Here is an 18844-nt window from a genome sequence, read left to right as displayed (position 1 = left end):
CCGTCTGCCTTAGTAACATCAAAATCATAGGTTCCCTTTTGTTGTTTCAACCAGCATTGACTAACTTGGGTGAGTTCCTTTGCCCAATTTAACTCAGCTGCAGCTATCTCATCTTCATCAATATATTCAGTCGCTTCATCCAGAAAACCTTGATATACCTCATTAGTGGCATTGTTTTTCTGAAAGCGATTATCTCTCCTGAATCCTTGGGCTTGATTACTCATAGCTGCTAAACGCTGTGCAAGTTGGCCAAGATCATCAAACTCTAAACCGAACAACTTCTCCCGGATATTCGGCAACATTCCTGCTATAGCTATTCCAGGTAGTTGATCATCTGGTAAATTTAGAGAATAACACATATTCTTGGTCTCCCTAAATCTGCGAAGATACTCCAATGGTGTCTCATTTGTTCTCATCCTCAGACTTATGAGATCAATCAACTTCTTCTCATTAGTACCCGTATAGAAATATGAATGAAACTTCTGCTCTAGTTCTGTCCACGTGCCAATGGAATGAGCTGGTAGAGACGTGAACCATGTGAAAGCTGGTCCTGTAAGAGACAAAGGAAAATATCAAATCCTCCAAGCTTCATCTGAAGCAGCTTTTCCAAGCTGCATTAAGTATCGACTGACGTGCTCTATGGTACTAGTATCATCTTGACCAGAAAACTTGGTCAAATCTGTTGGAGGCTTCACCCTTGGAGGCAACGCCACTCTGTTGTACCATTCTAAATAAGGAGACTTGTATGAATAGGATTGATTCTTTGGCTTCAAACCGAACTAATTTTGTATCATATCAGCCATCCTGTGCATCAAAACATCAATGCCTGGATCCTGATTTCCTTGTACTTGCACTCCAGAAGGCAATCCTGAAACACTTCTATACCCTGGATTTGGCACAGCATTGATAGCACTGTAATCAGTAAATTCTTGATATCCATCTCCATACATATTCTTCTGCAATCTGTTTGATGCTGGAGAAACTCTATAAGCTGAAGGTGGCACTTCTCCTGTGGTACCAAATGTCACCTGGCCATAGGTGGGATGTGATTGCTTTTCAGTGTGAGTCAATCCACCTATATTTGAAGGCGACGCTACTTCCTTTCCAACAGGCTTCTCTTGATGCTTTGGAACATTGAAAAGCGTCGGCCCACTGAGTGGTCCAATATTTTCTTCAAAGTATTTATCAATCATTGGGCCAAAAGTACTGATCATGATTGCCCGAAAGGTATTCAGAAAAGCTGTGTGATGGTTTGTCATGGTTTCTCCCATAGCTTTATAAACCAGGGCTGCCATCTTCTGAGCATCCTCCTCTTCAGTGTAATCAGTTTGATGCGGAAGAAGAACCCTTGGCATTGACTGCTTTTGAAATACTTTATTGCTCTTGTTTTTGGAAAAAGACATCAAGCATTTCCGTTGGTATTGCTCACATGCTTGTAGCACTAAATCCTTGTAATTATCTAGCAATTCTGCCATGCTCACATCCAGAACATGATCATTGTTGATCTCAGATGCCATCTTGAACTAACAGGTTGTCCCACCGGGCGTGCCAAAAAGTGTGTTGACACAAAATGTGATGCTCTGTGCCTCACACATAGCAAGCCGAAAAGCGTGGCTTCAATCGGGTTCCCGGGTACTTCGTGATCCGGAAGCGTGCCAGCCAATTTGACCTGAAAACTAACAAGGGATAAAATAATTAAATGTCAAACCGGAACATGTCGGGTAATACCAGACAGTTCCACATATACGGCCCTGAAGCCACTTACAACGACATACAGCTATAGAGAGCTGTCTGCCAATGAGTTCATAAACCATTCAGCTAATCGTAAGATGAATGCACGTAGAGACCTGATTGCCGAATACACGTGCATGGGAAAACATGTTTGAATAAGTGAAATTAATTATGAGTTAACGCATAACCAAGCTCGGCAGTCCAGCCAAATTGGGGTCCACGAAGAAGGAACGTGCAAATAAAAACGATTAAACTAATCTAAAACCTGTATCTGCCGCACGACACCTGGTTTTGTTAAAGCTTAAACATGATTAATATGCATGAACCCGCGACATGTGACAATCTAGATTAAAACAATTCAGCCATTATGAGCATACTATCTAGTTGCAAAGGTATTATGAAAAGCAATGATAGTTGAAGCACGAATAAAACCACAAGAGAGAGAAGGCCGAACAATATCAATCTAGATTGGGCAGAAATATGTTACAGGTATATATAAAATGTTCCGTAACATGCAACACTGGGTAACTTAATAAATCTATTTAGATTTGCCATATCTAAAAGAGCCGATAACTATCTTGCTTTCACTAAGCATATTGAGCAAACACCTGCCGCACGGTATCTACTCATAAACAAAGCATAAGCAAAGACTTCTTGATTGTCAAGCAAAGATCCGCCGCACGATCATTGAAAACAAACAAGACTACTTGCATCACGTCTAAATCCACCGCATGATACTAAACATGATAACAAGGTTGTCGGAACTTACGGAGGTCGACGGATCGATGACTCCTCTCGAAGAACTCGACGACACGACAAAAGGACTCGAAAGTTGGCACGGGGCCGGTTGTATTGATTTGGTTGTGAACACTTATTACAATGATCGAGGGTCAATATTTATACCCTAGACAAAACATGAGTCCTAGAGGACTACGACTTTACAAAGGAACTCTTAAACAAAATTGGAAACTTACAATTCCTTACCCTAAACTTTTAGATTCCTTTATTATTACAACTTTCATCTTTCCGATCGGTCTTGCCTGCCATCTTCTGTTTAGCCGAATGAAGTCACCACCTTCTGGAGTAACCGACCGCACAAACATTTAACCGACCGCTTGTCTTGTTTGCCGAACACCCTTCTTCCCGCATGTGGGTCCACCTGTCATCCTCTCAGAATCGACCAAAATCCAGTGTTAACACATGCCCCCTCAATTTCGGGATAAAAGTTGTTTTATTCTGAAATTGACCACAAGCTCTTTCTTCCTCCTAGGTCAGCACCGTTCAATATTGTAGCCGCTGCCCAAAAATTCAAGCTTCCAGCGCAACCTCGGACCTACTTCGGATCTTTAATGGTGACCCAGGATGAAATCCCAGAGGTAAACTTTATTTATATTCGGCAATTTTCATTTGATCCTCCCGTTCCTCTTTTGATTTATTCCTCTTTGATATTAATCACCTTCTAAAGGAATACAAGAACCAGATTTTGATCCCCTATGCTGCCAACCCTGACTCCTATTTCCTCGGCCCAATGGGAAATCCTGACCCTTCTAAAATTATTGAGAAGGAAACCCGAAGAATTCCTTTCAAGTCTGGAATCACCTCACCAAACCGATGGCCAAACATGTTCAAGAATTGGCCATTTCCCCCAATCACCGGATGGCGCAATTGGTACAGGAGAATGCTAGAGAAAAGCAGTAGCCACTGGGAAAGTCAAGATATCAGTCATTGTCTGGAATTATCCTTAGCAGAAACACCCAGAAATGATTCCCTTTTGATAGCAGCTTCCCATTTTTGGTCTAACACTATTAATGCCTTCATCTTTGGTCATGGTATGATGACCATCACTCTAGTCGACGTGTTCATGATGACTGGCTTGAACGTATCATTGTCAGTATATCCCTATAAGTACAAGAGCAAAAGTAATCAAAGAGCCGTCAGCTCTGGATGTGGATGGGTCAAACATATCCAGAACTATATGAATGCATCTGGCACCGTCTCTGACAAAGAGTTGAAAGCCTTTATGAATATGTGGCTATACAGATTCATCTTCTATGGAAAATCCAATGAACCAACCCTGAATCACATGGTAATGGCTGAAAACTTAGCTGCAGGCACTCAGATCCCACTAGGCAAATATCTCTTAGGGTCTGTTTATCATATGATGTATCAGATTACTCTTCAAATGCGCCAAGGTGGAGAAATCTCTTGTGTGAATGGTCCCTGGTGGCTAATTCAAATGTGGCTTCAGCTATATATGCATCAGATAACCTCTGTGAGCCTCTTCAATCTAAGTTTTCCTTCAGTTAACTATGCTGAAGGCAATACAGCAAAGGTCAAGGCTTGTCAGACTTATGGGGAAGCAGCATCATCCATAAGCATTGACATAGACATCGGTCATTTCTTCAAGCTGTTTTTCAAAGGATTCGGTAATATGCTCTGGTTTCCTTACAGAGAAAATGAAAATTTGACTTTGCCCTGCAAGTTTAGCTATGAAATTGGTTGTTTAGGTCAAGAATCCACGGAGATTTTCAACTCCTTTATCAAACCTTGCACTCTGCCAGCCGAATTTCATCATGGGAAGTTAGTGCAGTCCACCTATGAATTCTACTATCCAAATATGGTGGCCAGACAATTAGGATGTGGCCAACTGCCTCCAAGATGTGGCCAGACAATTAGTCCACCTATGAATTCTACTTCATCATGGGATGTACCCTAAACTTTTAGATTCCTTTATTATTACAACTTTCATCTTTCCGGTCGGTCTTGCCTGCCATCTTTTGTTTAGCCGAATGAAGTCACCGCCTTCTGGAGTAACCGACCGCACAAGCATTTAACCGATCGCTTGTCTTGTTTGTCGAACACCCTTCTTCCCGCATGCGGGTCCACCTGTCATCCTCTCAGAATCGACCAAAATCCAGTGTTAACACTTATGATGAACATGTATTTAAAGATAATCATTGAACATCATATTAACACTACACGAACATCACAAAAAAATAGCATAGAACATCATATGTATACTACGTGAATATCACATATATCATAAAATATAAAAATAAAAAATAAAAAGTAAAATTTGTGAAGAAATTAATTATAATCAAATAAAAAGAAAAGAAAAAATACCACCGAACATCACAAATACATCGTAGAATATCACATTAACACTACACGAATATCACTAAATATAACATGGAATATCATATGTATACTACGTGAACATCACAAATATCATAAAAATATAAAATAAAATAATAAAATTAGTGAAGTAATTAATTGGTGTCAAATAAAAAGAAGAAAAGGTGCTACCGAACATCAAAAAAAATATCCTAGAACATCAATGTATGCTTACTGAACATCACAAAATACATAGTAGAACATCACATTTCAACTTGCAGACCTCAAAAAATACATCATAGAACATTACATGTATACAACATGAACACCGCATGTATCTGTAAATAAAAAAAGTGAAACATAAAATTATAAATTGAAAAAAGAAAAATAAATGAATGAAAGGAAAGAAAAAAGAAAAGAAAAACATACAATAAAAAATAAAATAGAAAAGTAAAACAACAAGAATAATAAAATACCACTAAAAATAAAAAGGAAAAGGAAAAGGAAAAAAGAAATAGAAGAAAAGAAAAGAAAAATAAAAAAGGAATAAAAGATGAAAAGAAAAAAATTAAGAAATAAAAAAAGAAAATATACCTGAACGGCATCTCAGAGTCGAAATAAAAAAAGAGAGAAACATACGTTGAAAGAAAAAGAAATATAATTAAAAATAATAATAAAAAAGAAAATAAGAGAAAACTTGCGTACCTGACGGACGTCGGGGAACGGAGTTGCTCGCTCTCTCGTAGGGTGCATGGGCCAGATTTACTGGTGGGCCGTGCTCGTAGAATTCCATATTCAGGGAAGAAAAAACTGTAGCGCGCAGGGGCGTCGGCGGCGGTCTCCTGTCCGACTGGTCGGCAGGGAAGATTCCCGGTCTGCGTCTGCCTGGCTTCAGTTACTATTTCATCCATGTGTTGTTGGCGTGTGACTGACCATCCTCCGAATTCCAGTCACTTAGCACTGGCAGCACGCTAGGATGGACGGCATCCTCCACGACATAGTGAATGTTCAACGTTCAATTGGTATGTTCGTTCTCCATTAGGGCTCGTTCGTTTCCTTCGGAACGATCGCCGGGAAGAATTATGGCTAGAACCATTTGTCAATTTACATAAGCTTTTATTGACCGGAACAATTCCTAGTGTCAAACTGCCTAGGATATGCAATGCTTGATTTCATTTTATTGGGTAGTGGGCTAAATAAAGGCGTCAGATGCATGTTGTAGATCCTCAACTTGGGTGGCGCGTGGCTAGATTGAGCTGTTCCTAAACAAAGATTGAGCTGTTCCTAAACAACAACAACAAATTCTAAAGATGTATTTTTAGAGACCCGTTTGAAATGAGCCTCTCGAGTGTATTTACATAGATAGCTATAAATAAAACCGCTTTTGATCTAAAACAGGCATGTCTCTATAATTTTTTTTTTTGCAGTGGTTACTGGTGATGGGAGCGTGAGGTATTGGCATGACATGCATTAGCATCGCCACCGGGATAAAGCAGGTGGTTGAATTTTTTACATTTTAGCCCTTTTTTAAAGTTTCTCACAAATAGACCCCTGACGGAAAGAATTCAGAAAATACACCCTTAGCTCGGCGCCATTGATGTTGGCGCCGAGCTGCTGGGCACGGTGAATGGCCTACCAGGAGGCTCGGTGCCAGTCACTCTGACGCCAAGCTCGGCACCAGAGTGACGGGCGCGAGACTCGGCGCCGTAGATGTGTAGTGCCCCGCTACACAGTGGCACGCCGTAGATGTGCAGTGATGTACACGCTATCCACAGTGGCACGCTATCCACACGCTATCCACAGTGCCAGTGATGTGCAGTGCCAGTGAGTGTGGGAGCTGACATTGACTTCTCCCAGAGCTGCAAGGGAGGGAGTGCCTGTGACTGTGAGTGGAAGAAAGCCTCTTGTGTGACTGCGGGTCATGCGCGTAGGCGGCGTGAAAAGTTTTTGCAGTTGTTGCTGTGTGTGATAGTGATACACTGCTGCAGGCAGGCAGCAGCTGCAACAGCCAACAGGCAACAGCCATGGCAAAGGGCCAAAGGCAGCAGCTGCAACAGCCAACAGCCAACAGCCAACAGGCAACAGCCATTCGGCCTCTCCCCTCTCATGTTTAATGCGTGCATTATCTCAGATGGATCTCCATCTCTTTTTTTCGAGGATAAATGGTGCCCTGGTGTACTAGTAGTAACTGAGAACTTTTTGCTACATAATGCAAAACAAATGGTCCTAAGAGATTTCTGACGCTAGAAACACTTCTTAATTGTTACTACCCCACTACTTGTGTTAGCTTTCGGATTCCAGGGGCTAAAGTTCAGTCGCGTCAGATCATACGTTCGATGCTAATTAGAAGCACTAAATATGGACTAATTATAAAACTAATTACACAGGAATAGACTAATTAGCGAGACAAATCTATTAAATCTAATTAATCTATAATCAGTTAATATTTACTGTAGCACCGTATTATCAAATCATGAACTAATTAGACCTAATAGATTCGACTCGTAAATTAGCTTCGATCTGTGTAATTAGTTTTATAATTAACCTATGTTTAATACTTCTAATTAATATCAAAGATTTGATGTGAGAGGACTAAAGCCCCTTTGGCACGGCTCATCCAAAACGGCTTTATTGGTGAAGCCAAAGCTGGTGAAACCAGAAAAACATGTTTTTCCCGGCTTCTAGTTTATTTTAACCTCGACTTACAAAACGGCTTCACACTGTAGTGTCTTGATTTACGTAAAATAGATGAAGTCGAAGCCAACATAAGCCGTGGCAAAAAGACCCTAAACTTTTGCCAAAGAAAACAAACGCAACCACGTGCGTCTCTCTCTCTAGGACAGTGTCCACGAGGAGAGAAGATTAGAAAATGTGCTGAGGCCTTGTTTAGATCACCTTCAAATTCTAAGTTTTTTCACTCTCTCTCCATCGCATTAATTTTTGAACGTATGTATGAAGCATTAAATATAGGTAAAAAAATAACTAATTGCACAGTTTGGTTGTAAATCACGAGACGAATCTTTTAAGCCTAGTTAGTCCATGATTGGACAAAGTTTATCAAATACAAACGAAACGTGCTACAGTATCCAGATTGCAAAAATTTACAATGGCCTGAGTAAATCTATGTCCAGACTCGAGATAACAGATGGGCATCTGTCTGCCGTTCAAAGGCGCCATTATGGTTCCCATCGAAACACGCGCATGTGGAGCCTCTTCTCTGCCTCTGCTTGCCCTGATTTCATTCATTTGATTTTATTATCACAGTCCGTTTGACACAGCTAGTAGGACATCAGCAGCAGATACCATGGATAGCGTGTCTATCATGTTGTAGCTGCTGCCTGCCTGCAGCAGTGTATCACTATCACACACAGGCTCGCTTACTTTATATTCGGTTTGTTCGACTTCTTTTTTAGTCAGAACTGTATTTTTCTTTCACAACAATTCAGTCAGAACAGTGTTTTTCAGTCAATTTCAGCCAAGTTTCAGATCAGCGAATAGGGCCACAGCAACAACTGCAAAAACTTTTCACGCCGCCTGCGCGCAGGACCCGCAGTCACACAAGAGGCTTTCTTCCCCTCACAGTCACAGGCACTCCCTCCCTTGCAGCTATGCGAGAAGTCAATGTCACTGGACGATCCACGCTCCTCAGCTACCGTCCTGCGCCGCTCACACTCCTCGTCCTCGAGCTCTCACACTCACTGGCACTGCACATCACTGGCACTGTGGATAGCGTGTCTGTACATCACTGTACATCTACGGCGTGCCACTGTGTAGCGTGGCACTGCACATCTACGACGCCGAGCTCGGCGCCACAGTGACTGACGCCAAGCCTCCTGGTAGGTCATCCACCGTGCCCAGCAGCTCAGCGTCAGAGACGTTGGCGCCTAGCTCGGCGTCAGCATCGATGGCGCCAAGCTAAGGATCCATTTTCTGAATTCTTTCCGTCAGGGGTCTATTTGTGAGAAACTTTCGAAAAAAGAGCTAAAAAGTAAAAAAGACGGCGGCAAACGCAAGGACTACTTCTGCTGGTGCTTGCCATGTTCAAATTTGTCATTGTACATGTATAAAAAATTCATGACCCTGGTGCAGCGCACGGACATTTACCAAGTATAAATATAAAAGGTGATGGACTATTGAGGGTTCCAACACTCAATTGTCAAAATGTACATCTATTATTTTTTATCTTCTAACTCAAGTTCTTCTAATCCCCTTACATCTCTGTCGATGAGATTTGTCGGCGTTCTAGGCAGGTGGCCTTGCCGATCTTAAAATACCCTCACTGTGCGTCTCCCGGACAGGTCTTCTCAGGAGACGTTTTTGGGTATATCGGGTGAAGAATCAAACTTATTCGGCCTCGTCGACCTGTGGGGCTTTCATGACGGATACCCAGCGTCATTCTCTGGCGCCCCCATGGCCTCGGACCAGCCCGGGGCACGACGGCAACCCCATAGCCCGCCTTTTTGGCCTGACACGGCTCGATGCATAGGGCCGTGCCTAGGCCGCCAGGCACGCCGGGCCGGCACGATAAAATGTCACAGCCCCGATGTTGGACCGTTAGTCACATTTAGCCTAGCTCACCAGTGCAGTCCCCATATATAACATGTAACCCTAACTTCCTCTCCCAGGAAGCCACCCAGCCGCCGCACCTCCCGTAGTCCTGATTCCCGATCCCGCGAGACCTCCACGGGAGTCGTGCGTCCTTCCGTTCTACGGCCGCGCTCATGCGAGGCACTGATGGGCGCCGCCTCCTTTCGCTCATGCAGAAGCCCCACTGGCGTCGCCTCCTCCCGATCCCAACCTCGACGTGTGTCGCGCTGCCACCTCCTTCTCCACCACCGTTACGGCGGTGCGGCCTGCTCGCACCTCTTTCTGTGTTGGCCACCGGCCACCGCAGACCTCCTCCGCGCAGCTAGGCGCCGCCGCCACGGCCCTGAGCCCCCGACGGCGTCACCTTCTCTCCCCTACCGCATCTTCCCGTCCCCCCCCCCCCCCCCCCCCTCTCTGCCCGCATTTTGTGGGCCACAGGCTGGTCGGGCACGATGGATTTGCCGTGCTCAGCGGGCCGGCACAGGCTTGAAAACGGCCCACAGTGCCGTGTCTAGGCCGAAGGCTAGGCCCATGGCCCTAAGAGGCACGGCCAGGAGGCATGACGTGCTGTGCTGGCCCGACCCCCTTCGGGCCGTGTCTGGAACAGGCTCATGCCGTACTGGACCGGGCCAGCCCGTTGCCCATATACCTCCCACGGAGATGGGTCCGCGTGCCGACGCCAGGCCAAGACCGGTCCCCAAGGAGTTTGTTGCCCGTTGCTTCTAACTTCTTGGCAACGGACCACGTCGCTGCCTCCTGTCGTGGGCTGATTTTTTCCTCAAACTGCATTTCGTGGGCTGATTTTGCTGTGTACGTACTGTCCGTCCGCTGTGTATAGCCAGGTTACCTTGCATTTGCCGAGTCTGATGCCTGATGGGTTTAGCTCCCCTGCAGCTGCTCCCATAAGTCTACGAACTCAGAGATGAGTTCCTGGGTCATGTTGTAGTCAATGTATGCAATCCACCTATCGTTTTGCAGTGCCTCGGCCACTGACCGATTCTTTCTTTTGTTGCGCCTTTAAAGAGTATAGGAAACAACGTCGCCGGTGCTTCACCTTGCAGCTATCGTGACAATCAGAAGGAAGCCTTTTTGCCATTCCCCAGCTGCACACGGGTTGCTGCGTTGAAGAGCACCTTATCACAATCATCCACAGGCAGCTGCATACCTTTCCAAGGTCTGTCTTTTTTGGACCAACTGAACCGGATCCATCTGCAATTATGCATACCTTGGTCCATGCTACCTTGCATTTTCCTCCCATTAGCTTGTATCTCCTGCACATAAGAATTTTTGCCTCGTTTATCTTCATGAATTTCTTGGGTGTCCTGATCGCAGGGAGAAGGTAGATGGGTTGGGCACTAAGGACGGGTGCAGCGTAGTCATCACAGATTCAGAGGATTGCCCATCTTCAGCAATATCAGCTTTAAGAATCAGCATGAAAACATAGATTTTTAAAATGAGAAGAGCGTTCGCTTTGATATAGACCGACATATATAAGAGGAAAGGAGTGCATGTTTCTTTTGCAGTCCCAACAGATTGAGTGAACTGTAGTTTGCACGTCGGAGCTAGCCCACAGCCAAACAGGCCCATAGCGTATGAACCTGTTCTTCAATAGTTTCACGTAGAGGCCCATGCGTGTAAGGCACTACTGCAACGCCAATTTTTCATGGTTACCCGGCACGTTAAACTCGCGATGGTACCGAGTGCATCCGCCGCCAAAATTCGTCAGTTCGGCAGTGCATCGACGCCGGGCAACCACTGCTCGCTGTCGCTGGACAGCTGAGGCCTCAGGCCTAGTCGGTCACCCCTGGGACCGCGTGCGTCCTGCCTGCGCGCCGCTGCAGTGCTGCTCCCGCTGGCGGCTCGCCTGTTTGAGCAGCACCGCTTGCGCACTCTGCAGTCTGCATGACGCCACCTTGCCACCTTGGCCGCCTCGCACGCGCCGGCGCACCGCCCTCGCCGTCGTCTGCAACCCGTCAGTCCCCGCCGCGCCATCACTCTGAGCAGACCATCGTCACACGCGGCGTGACCGGTGGTGACACCTGTAGAGCATGCTCGCCACTTGTCAGTTCTTTCAGCAAGCTGCCAGCACCGAGCTCGCTTGTTTGCTTGTTGCTACTTGCTTAGCATGGGTATGGCAGACATCAGACGACAAGAGTTGTAGGCGCCATGTACATAGATGGGTATCTTTCGGTTCTTGGAACTTGATTCACAGGTGGATGTCTGCAAGATGGTTGGTGGTGCTGGCGCATTTCGATCATCAGAGTCAGTAGGAGTATGCAACATCGCCTGTAACTGAATGATTGAATGAAGCATACCAAGGCATTTTCTGTTGCCTTTATGGATGATGACCTCTCCGAGTCCCTGTGAGGACAGTGACATCTCTCAGTTAGATTGGACGCTCAAGTTGAAGATGAAAGAACAGTGGAGCACTTTTTTTTTTTAGGGGACACGGTTGGTTGGTAAACACACATCATCACGAACACGATGAAGTTATCAGAGCTGAGGGGGACGAAATACTGAGACTGAGAGCTGCACGTTTATAAATACTTTTTAACAAGCCTACACCTAAATAAATCTATAACTAAGTTATACATGATCCAATGAATATAAAATTTTGACTACAATTCAAGCATACAATAATTAGCACATCATAAAAAATTCACCACAATTGTACAATAAAAACTGCAGCTATGAATTAATTATAGAAAAGCATATATCTAAAGCTACAGCAAAAAATTTATACTAAAACATATCATATTATATTTTCACTATATAGATCTACTCATGTGGAGTCCAACAAAATTAGATTTTCTATTTTATGATTTTTCTATGATTTATTATGATTTTTCAAAGATTCAATCGAAATAAATAAAAAGTATGATTAGATTAACATTAGATATATTTTTGTACAATTGTTCAATCGAAATACTATATATAACGTGTAATAAGTAAAAGTATGATTAGATTAACATTAGATATATTTTTGTAATAAACATATTAGAGGATACAAATATTGATGAAATGTTTTATATAAATCTAGCCAAACTTGCCAAGCATATAGCTGAACTATAGTGACTAGGGTTTTAAATTTCGGTATTAAAAATTTTCGGTCACCCTCAAAATTGTCAAAACTCGTGAAATTCGGCTGAAATTTTTCTGATCTTTTAAGACTTAAACATGAGGTATTATTTCTCTAAAATTTTTAGCTCTAAACAAAATATTAACAAGATTTAGGATTAAAAATATATTGAGTAGAAGAATATACAACATAAACAATAGAAAATATGAGTCTAAAGTTATATAGCACATGTATTACTGTAATACAAAATTTCAGATATTTCTTTTGCAACCCCTAGAATTTGTGAAATTTTGCTGAAATTGTGAACCCTGACAGTGACACATATTGCTGCTGACAGAGAAAAATGGCAGCCACACGAATAATTTAATAGACGACAAACATTTTTAGAAATCGCATATTTGCTTTTAGCAAAGCACCCTGAGAGTTGTTGGACCGAGGCGACTTGTTGATCGTGGTACTCTATGGTTTGTGCACAATAACATAGCCAGACGCGAAACAAAAAACGACACGGCTAGTACGCTATAGCATAGTACTAGCTATAGCTTGCATGTAAAATAAGCCTTTGATCTTTGTTAGCATGTACTCCATTCATCCTAAAAAGAATACAATTTTAAGTTCAGAATAAGTTAAAATGCTTTAAATTTGTCTAAATTTATAGAGATAGTTTTCACAATTATGTTTTTAAATTGGTTACTATGAAACTGTATTTCATAATCCAATGATACTAAACGTTTGAATTTTCGTGTATTTGGTCAAACTTAACATCATTTATTTTTTTGAAAAGTGTGAATTATAATTTTTTGTTACAGAGGGAATACTGCGGTTAACTAACGACTGACCAAGCAAGCCTCTCGACTTTCGTTCCTAGTACGTGCTCGTGCTACGGCTTGCTCTTCCTTTCTGGAGACGACGATCGATGCACACGCACGCGTTAGGTTGAATGAACGACGCGTTCCGAACCCTGAAATCTGAAGAGATCCCAGCTGTGACCACTGACCAACACGACTTTCAGGTTTGAATTCAGTCGCTTATAACGCCGTACTGGTGAGCCTCCGGCGGTCCTCTCCAACCATCTGCAGTTCATGGATCGGCAAGGCGCAGGCGCCACCCCTCCTCGATCGCTGCCTGTTTAGGCGATCAACACTGTGGGTTGGCAACTAACCGGTGGTCCGGTGTTGCACTACGTACTGACACAATGTCTGAGAAAAATTGTGCTATGGCCCACATGCATGCCAGATGAGCCAAAATGAGCTCACAGGAAACTGCACAAGACAGGAATCTCCGCACATATATATGTACATGTAGAAGCCCGACATTTGCCCTGTTGGTTTGATTTATAAGTCGTATTTTTCAGTCAACGAATAATATATTTTTTCTCACAACAAATCAACCAATAGTACTTTCAGTCATGGTTTATCAGTCAACAATTGACATTGCATTTTTGCAATTCAAAGTAGCCAATACAGTGGCTAGGTAAATGCGGTAGTGGCAACGTGTGTGTGTCTATATATATATATATATATATATATATATATATATATATATATATATATATATATATATATATATATATATATATATATATATATATATATATATATGAGAGTATATTCAGTAGCCAGCTATAAAATAAGTTATTCCGCGTAGCCATCTCCATTTACGATAATTTTATATACTAATTTACGATAATGTCAATACATATTTACGATAGTTGGGTTACTATAATACATGGAAATATTTACCATAACGTTACAGTAAACCACTTAGTATAGAGTTACTATAATCTCGTAAATTAACATAGTAATTATGTGTGTGTGTTGGTAGCAGTATATGGCAACTTGGGTCACATGTGCGTACAAGTTGCCGCGAACATCACCAGCTACTTGGGAGGGCCAGGCCTAGGTGGGACAAACATTTTATAATTGTATAATAACTCGGTGGGCTTATCCGTCCAAGGGCGTCCGCAATGGTGCTGAGTCAGCTAGCTATTTGAGTGTACAGCTCAGCATGTATCCTATGTGGAGGAAAGAGAAGATGCAAAAATATTTGAGCCGGCGACTTGCTCGTCGCTCAGCTCGCACAGCGACGATGCGCCAAATCGCCAGCTTCATCGCCATCTGCTAGCTATTCTTCTAGCGTTTTCAGATCCGCTGCGCGCAACCCTCTCCTCCCCCGTCCCCTGTGCGGGAATCATTCTCCCCCATCCGCTGCGCGCGAATCCATTTTCTCTCCCACGTCACTGCGCGTGAAAATCCGTCCACGGCGCGCGAAAATCCCTCTACAATCCACCTTCTCCCGCCCTTGCTCTTCCGATTTAGTTCTGGAGGCGTCAAAAGCAATGTATGTTCCTCTTCTTTTCCGTCATATCTTCCCATCTATCTTATTCCACAATCCAGCTCCTGTGCTTGACTCTTTCGATTCAGTTCCGGCCCGCGAGATCCTTGTCGCTGCTGGTGATGAGCCGCCGGAAGCGAGAGATGGCCCTGCCACCACACCAGACTGGATCTGCTCAGATGGGATCCGCGGAATCCGCCCCTGCTTCTGCTATTCAAGTGCCTACGCATGATCCTGCACTTCTTGGTGGTGGTTCTTCTATTCCAAATATAGGAGGTCCATCAGGTAATCGAGTTCGCTCTTGGTTTCTATATTTAGCTAGATGCATAGCAGTAAGCTAGAAAAAAAATCAATGAAGTCACTCCTGCTACTTATTGATTTTTTAGATATTTAGTGGAAGTTTATCTTGATTTCTTGATAAAGTGTTTGTCTAAACTAATGGCCGAATGGCATGACTCTGCAGCATGGTGGCCTGGACCTTTGCCACAAGCCACATCTTCAGCAGCCACATCCACAAATTGGTAAGTTTTATTTTTTTCTATGTAATTTTCTTGCTGCACTAGTTGTCATTTTATTATGTTCAGAAACAGTTAGTTCACTAGATATATTAGTTTTATTAGAAGTAATGTTCAGAAACAGTTAGTTCACTAGCTATATTAGTTTCATTAGAGCTAACGATATGGGTTGCTTGATTTTTCAGTGGTATGGATTACTATCCACCTGGTGGTTTTATGAGCATTTTACAATCTGGACAACCATTCTTTCCTCATGTTTCGGCACCATGGCCACCTATGGGAAAGGAATCTCAATTAGCACCACCAAAAAATGACTCAGGAAACCAAAATTCTAAAAAGAGATCGAAAGGCAAAACCATCATCAACTTAGATGATGGAAACGATGGCAGGACTGCAAAGCGCCTTGTATTTGATCCAGATGAGGACGTGAGGCTAGTAAGTAAAATTGTATCACTCACTTTCTTTTTGTAGCTACACAAATATATGAACCTACAACTAATCATGTATCCTAAATTCAGGTTAGTGCATGGCTGATCCACTCAAATGACCCAATCAATGGGAATTGCAAGAAAAATGAGAAGTATTGGGGTGATGTACATGGACACTACAATAAGACTACACCTACAAACCGAAAAAGAGAGGTGAAACATCTCAAAGATCGCTGGACAAAAATTAAGAGACGGGTGGCATTTTTCTGTGGAAGTTGGAAGAAGGCTACCTCAATTTATCTTAGTGGATATTTAGATGAGCAGCTAAAAGACATGGCTAAGCAGTTTTATTTGGATGACTATAAGGAAGGACCATTCACAGTTGAGCATTGCTGGAAGATTCTTCGTGATGAACCCAAGTGGCATGCAGTTTTGGAAGAACTTGAAAACCCAAATAAAAGGAGTTTGGATGGTGAAGATGAGGCAATTGGCACCTCAAGGACACCAGAAGCTGTAGGAGAATTGGAACGTCCTATGGGGACACAACAAGCTAAGAAAAAACGCAATGATAAAGGTAGAGTCAGCGATGATGATGTTAGTTTAGATGAAGACTTGAAGAAATTCATTGACATTCAAGCAGCAACAAAAAAACGACAGGAAGATTTTGTAGAGGCACAAGAACGCATTTATGAAAAGAAGTTTCAGACAGCAAGGCTTAACAGGGAGGCCGCTTTACTGGAATCGTATCAAAAACTCTTGTGTATGGACACTAGGGAGATGACTGAGGATATTAGAGCTGAGCATGTCCTTGCCCTGAAGATGCTAAGGGAGAAATTGGCCGGTAACAGTAACTAAGGTACTTTGTTTACTGCTATTTTTTTACAGCCAGTCAACATGTATAAATGCATTGCTAATTATCATGCAGTACCACTAAATTTAGTCAGTCAACATCTATTACCAATGCTTTGTGAATTATCATGCGGTACCACTAAATTTAGTCAGTCAACATCTATTACCAATGCTTTGTGAATTATCATGCAGTACCACTAATTACATGACCAGTATGGCTGCATATATGCACAGCAGCCCAAACTCTCCAACCTCTATACCCCTTTCTAAACTTGTCTCCAAACATGTCGGATCAATCCGATGATTCTGTAGACCCCTTAGAAGAGTTCTCAGCTGAGCAACAAGCCCTCGACTCTCTTGCTAGCCGGATTTTTACGAAGATTAAGGCAAAGATGGTGGGTAGTTCATCTAGGCGTCGAACCGAAAGTACATCAACAGGGATCGTGAAGGTGCTCATCAATGACTTGTGGCTGATTACTTTGCAGAAGAGCCTCTATATTCTGATGCAATTTTTCGTAGAAGATTTCGGATGAGAAGACATGTTTTCTACGCATTGTGGATGCCTTGGGTAGTTGGTCTCCCTATTTCACTCAAAGGGTAGACTGTACTAATCGCCCGGGGCTTTCACCACTGCAAAAGTGCACAGCAGCAATCCGTATGCTTGCATATGGGACTGCAGCTAACATGCTTGATGAGTACTTAAAGGTTGCAGAGAGCACTGCCCTTGAGTGCTTGGAAAAATTTGTGCAAGGGGTGGTTGAAGTTTTCGGCTCCAAGTACCTTCGACGTCCTACAGCTGAAGACATGGAACGTCTGCTCCAAGTTGGAGAGTCTCGTGGATTCCCTGGAATGTTGGGTAGTATTGACTGCATGCATTGGCGATGGGAAAATTGTCCAACAGCATGGAAGGGGCAATATACCACTGGTCGCTATGGATTCCCAACCATGATCCTTGAAGCGGTAGCTTCACATGACCTCCATATTTGGCATGCATTCTTTGGTGTTGTTGGGTCTAATAATGACATCAACGTGCTTAATCAGTCCCCTTTGTTTCTTGAGGCGATAAAGGGTGAAGCTCCTCGGGTTCAGTATTCTGTCAATGGTAGGCAATACAACACTGGTTATTACCTAGCCGATGGAATTTACCCAGAATGGGCAGCCTTTGTGAAGTCTATAAATTCACCTCAACTAGACAAGCACAAGGTGTATGCAGCAGAACAAGAAGGTGCAAGGAAAGATGTGGAGCGTGCTTTTGGCGTTCTGCAAGCTCGCTTCAACATTGTGCGTCGTCCAGCACGATCTTGGAGCACAAGGATTATTGGACTGATCATGAAAGCTTGTGTTATTCTCCACAACATGATAGTGGAAGATGAGGGAGAAATGGCTAAGGAGTCTATTGATCTGAATGCAATTCCTGGAGAATCAATTGTTCTTCCTCCTTAAGTGCAAAAGGCCACAAACAGTAACCCATGCTTCAATGATGTTCGACGTAGAAATTCTGCTATCCGTGCTCACTCCGTCCACACTCAACTTAAAGATGATTTAATTGAGCAGATTTGGCAGCGTTTTGGCCATAGGGCTCCCCACTAGTATTTTTTTTGCTAATAACCTCATGTAAGATCTATCATGAATTTCTTTTTCTTATTGGCACTGTTAATTATATTGAGTAAGCTGACTTAGTGCTTGTTTTCTTTTTCCAGAATCGTTGGTATGAGGTTGATTGGCATTTCTAGCAGGCTATCATGGAGGTTGACTTTTGGATTTTGGTGCTTCTTCCTCAACGATGCAGTTAGCTGTTCAGTTTGCTTTTGTGGCCTGAAATAAACATGTATGGCTAGAGTCATTGTTATCAATTAGTGCATTATGTAGTAACGTATGGACATTCTATTTTATTTCCATGTTTAAAACCTTTGGTTGTCCTGGTTGCTTATCTTTAGTTGGTCATGTAATGAAATGGCTTGAGTCATGTTTATCAGTTCATCATGTAGTAACATATGGACATTTTATTTTATTGTTGTGTTCAAAAGCTTGTCCATGTTTTCATGGTTGCTACCAGTTGGTTATATTGAGATGAGATGTTTAGTGTTATTCTCCATATAGAGAAACACAAAGATAATCTTCACAGCACATCCGTTCTCTCTCTGTGCATGAAAGTACTAAAAATAACAAATAGCTAGCACTATATAGATAGTTGCACGGACTGCTAG

General features: G+C 42.9%; 1 protein-coding gene and 1 pseudogene across 1 annotated transcript; both read left to right on the top strand.

Moving 5' to 3' along the window:
* The first annotated feature begins 15001 nt into the window (after positions 1–15001).
* Positions 15002–18443, top strand: LOC136464334 (glutathione S-transferase T3-like). Its single transcript, XM_066463293.1, has 5 exons — positions 15002–15130; positions 15309–15366; positions 15546–15795; positions 15879–16644; positions 18338–18443. The coding sequence occupies exons 1-4, from the start codon at positions 15025–15027 to the stop codon at positions 16641–16643; spliced, it is 1179 nt and encodes a 392-aa protein (XP_066319390.1). The 5' UTR covers positions 15002–15024; the 3' UTR covers position 16644; positions 18338–18443.
* Positions 16922–18227, top strand: LOC136466091 (uncharacterized; annotated as a pseudogene).
* Positions 18444–18844: the final 401 nt, after the last annotated feature.

The sequence above is a fragment of the Miscanthus floridulus genome, chromosome 7 (genome assembly GCF_019320115.1).
Source record: "Miscanthus floridulus cultivar M001 chromosome 7, ASM1932011v1, whole genome shotgun sequence".
Taxonomy (NCBI): domain Eukaryota; kingdom Viridiplantae; phylum Streptophyta; class Magnoliopsida; order Poales; family Poaceae; genus Miscanthus; species Miscanthus floridulus.
The sequence above is the reverse complement of the archived record's forward strand: the minus strand, read 5'-3'. Positions and strand labels throughout refer to the sequence as shown.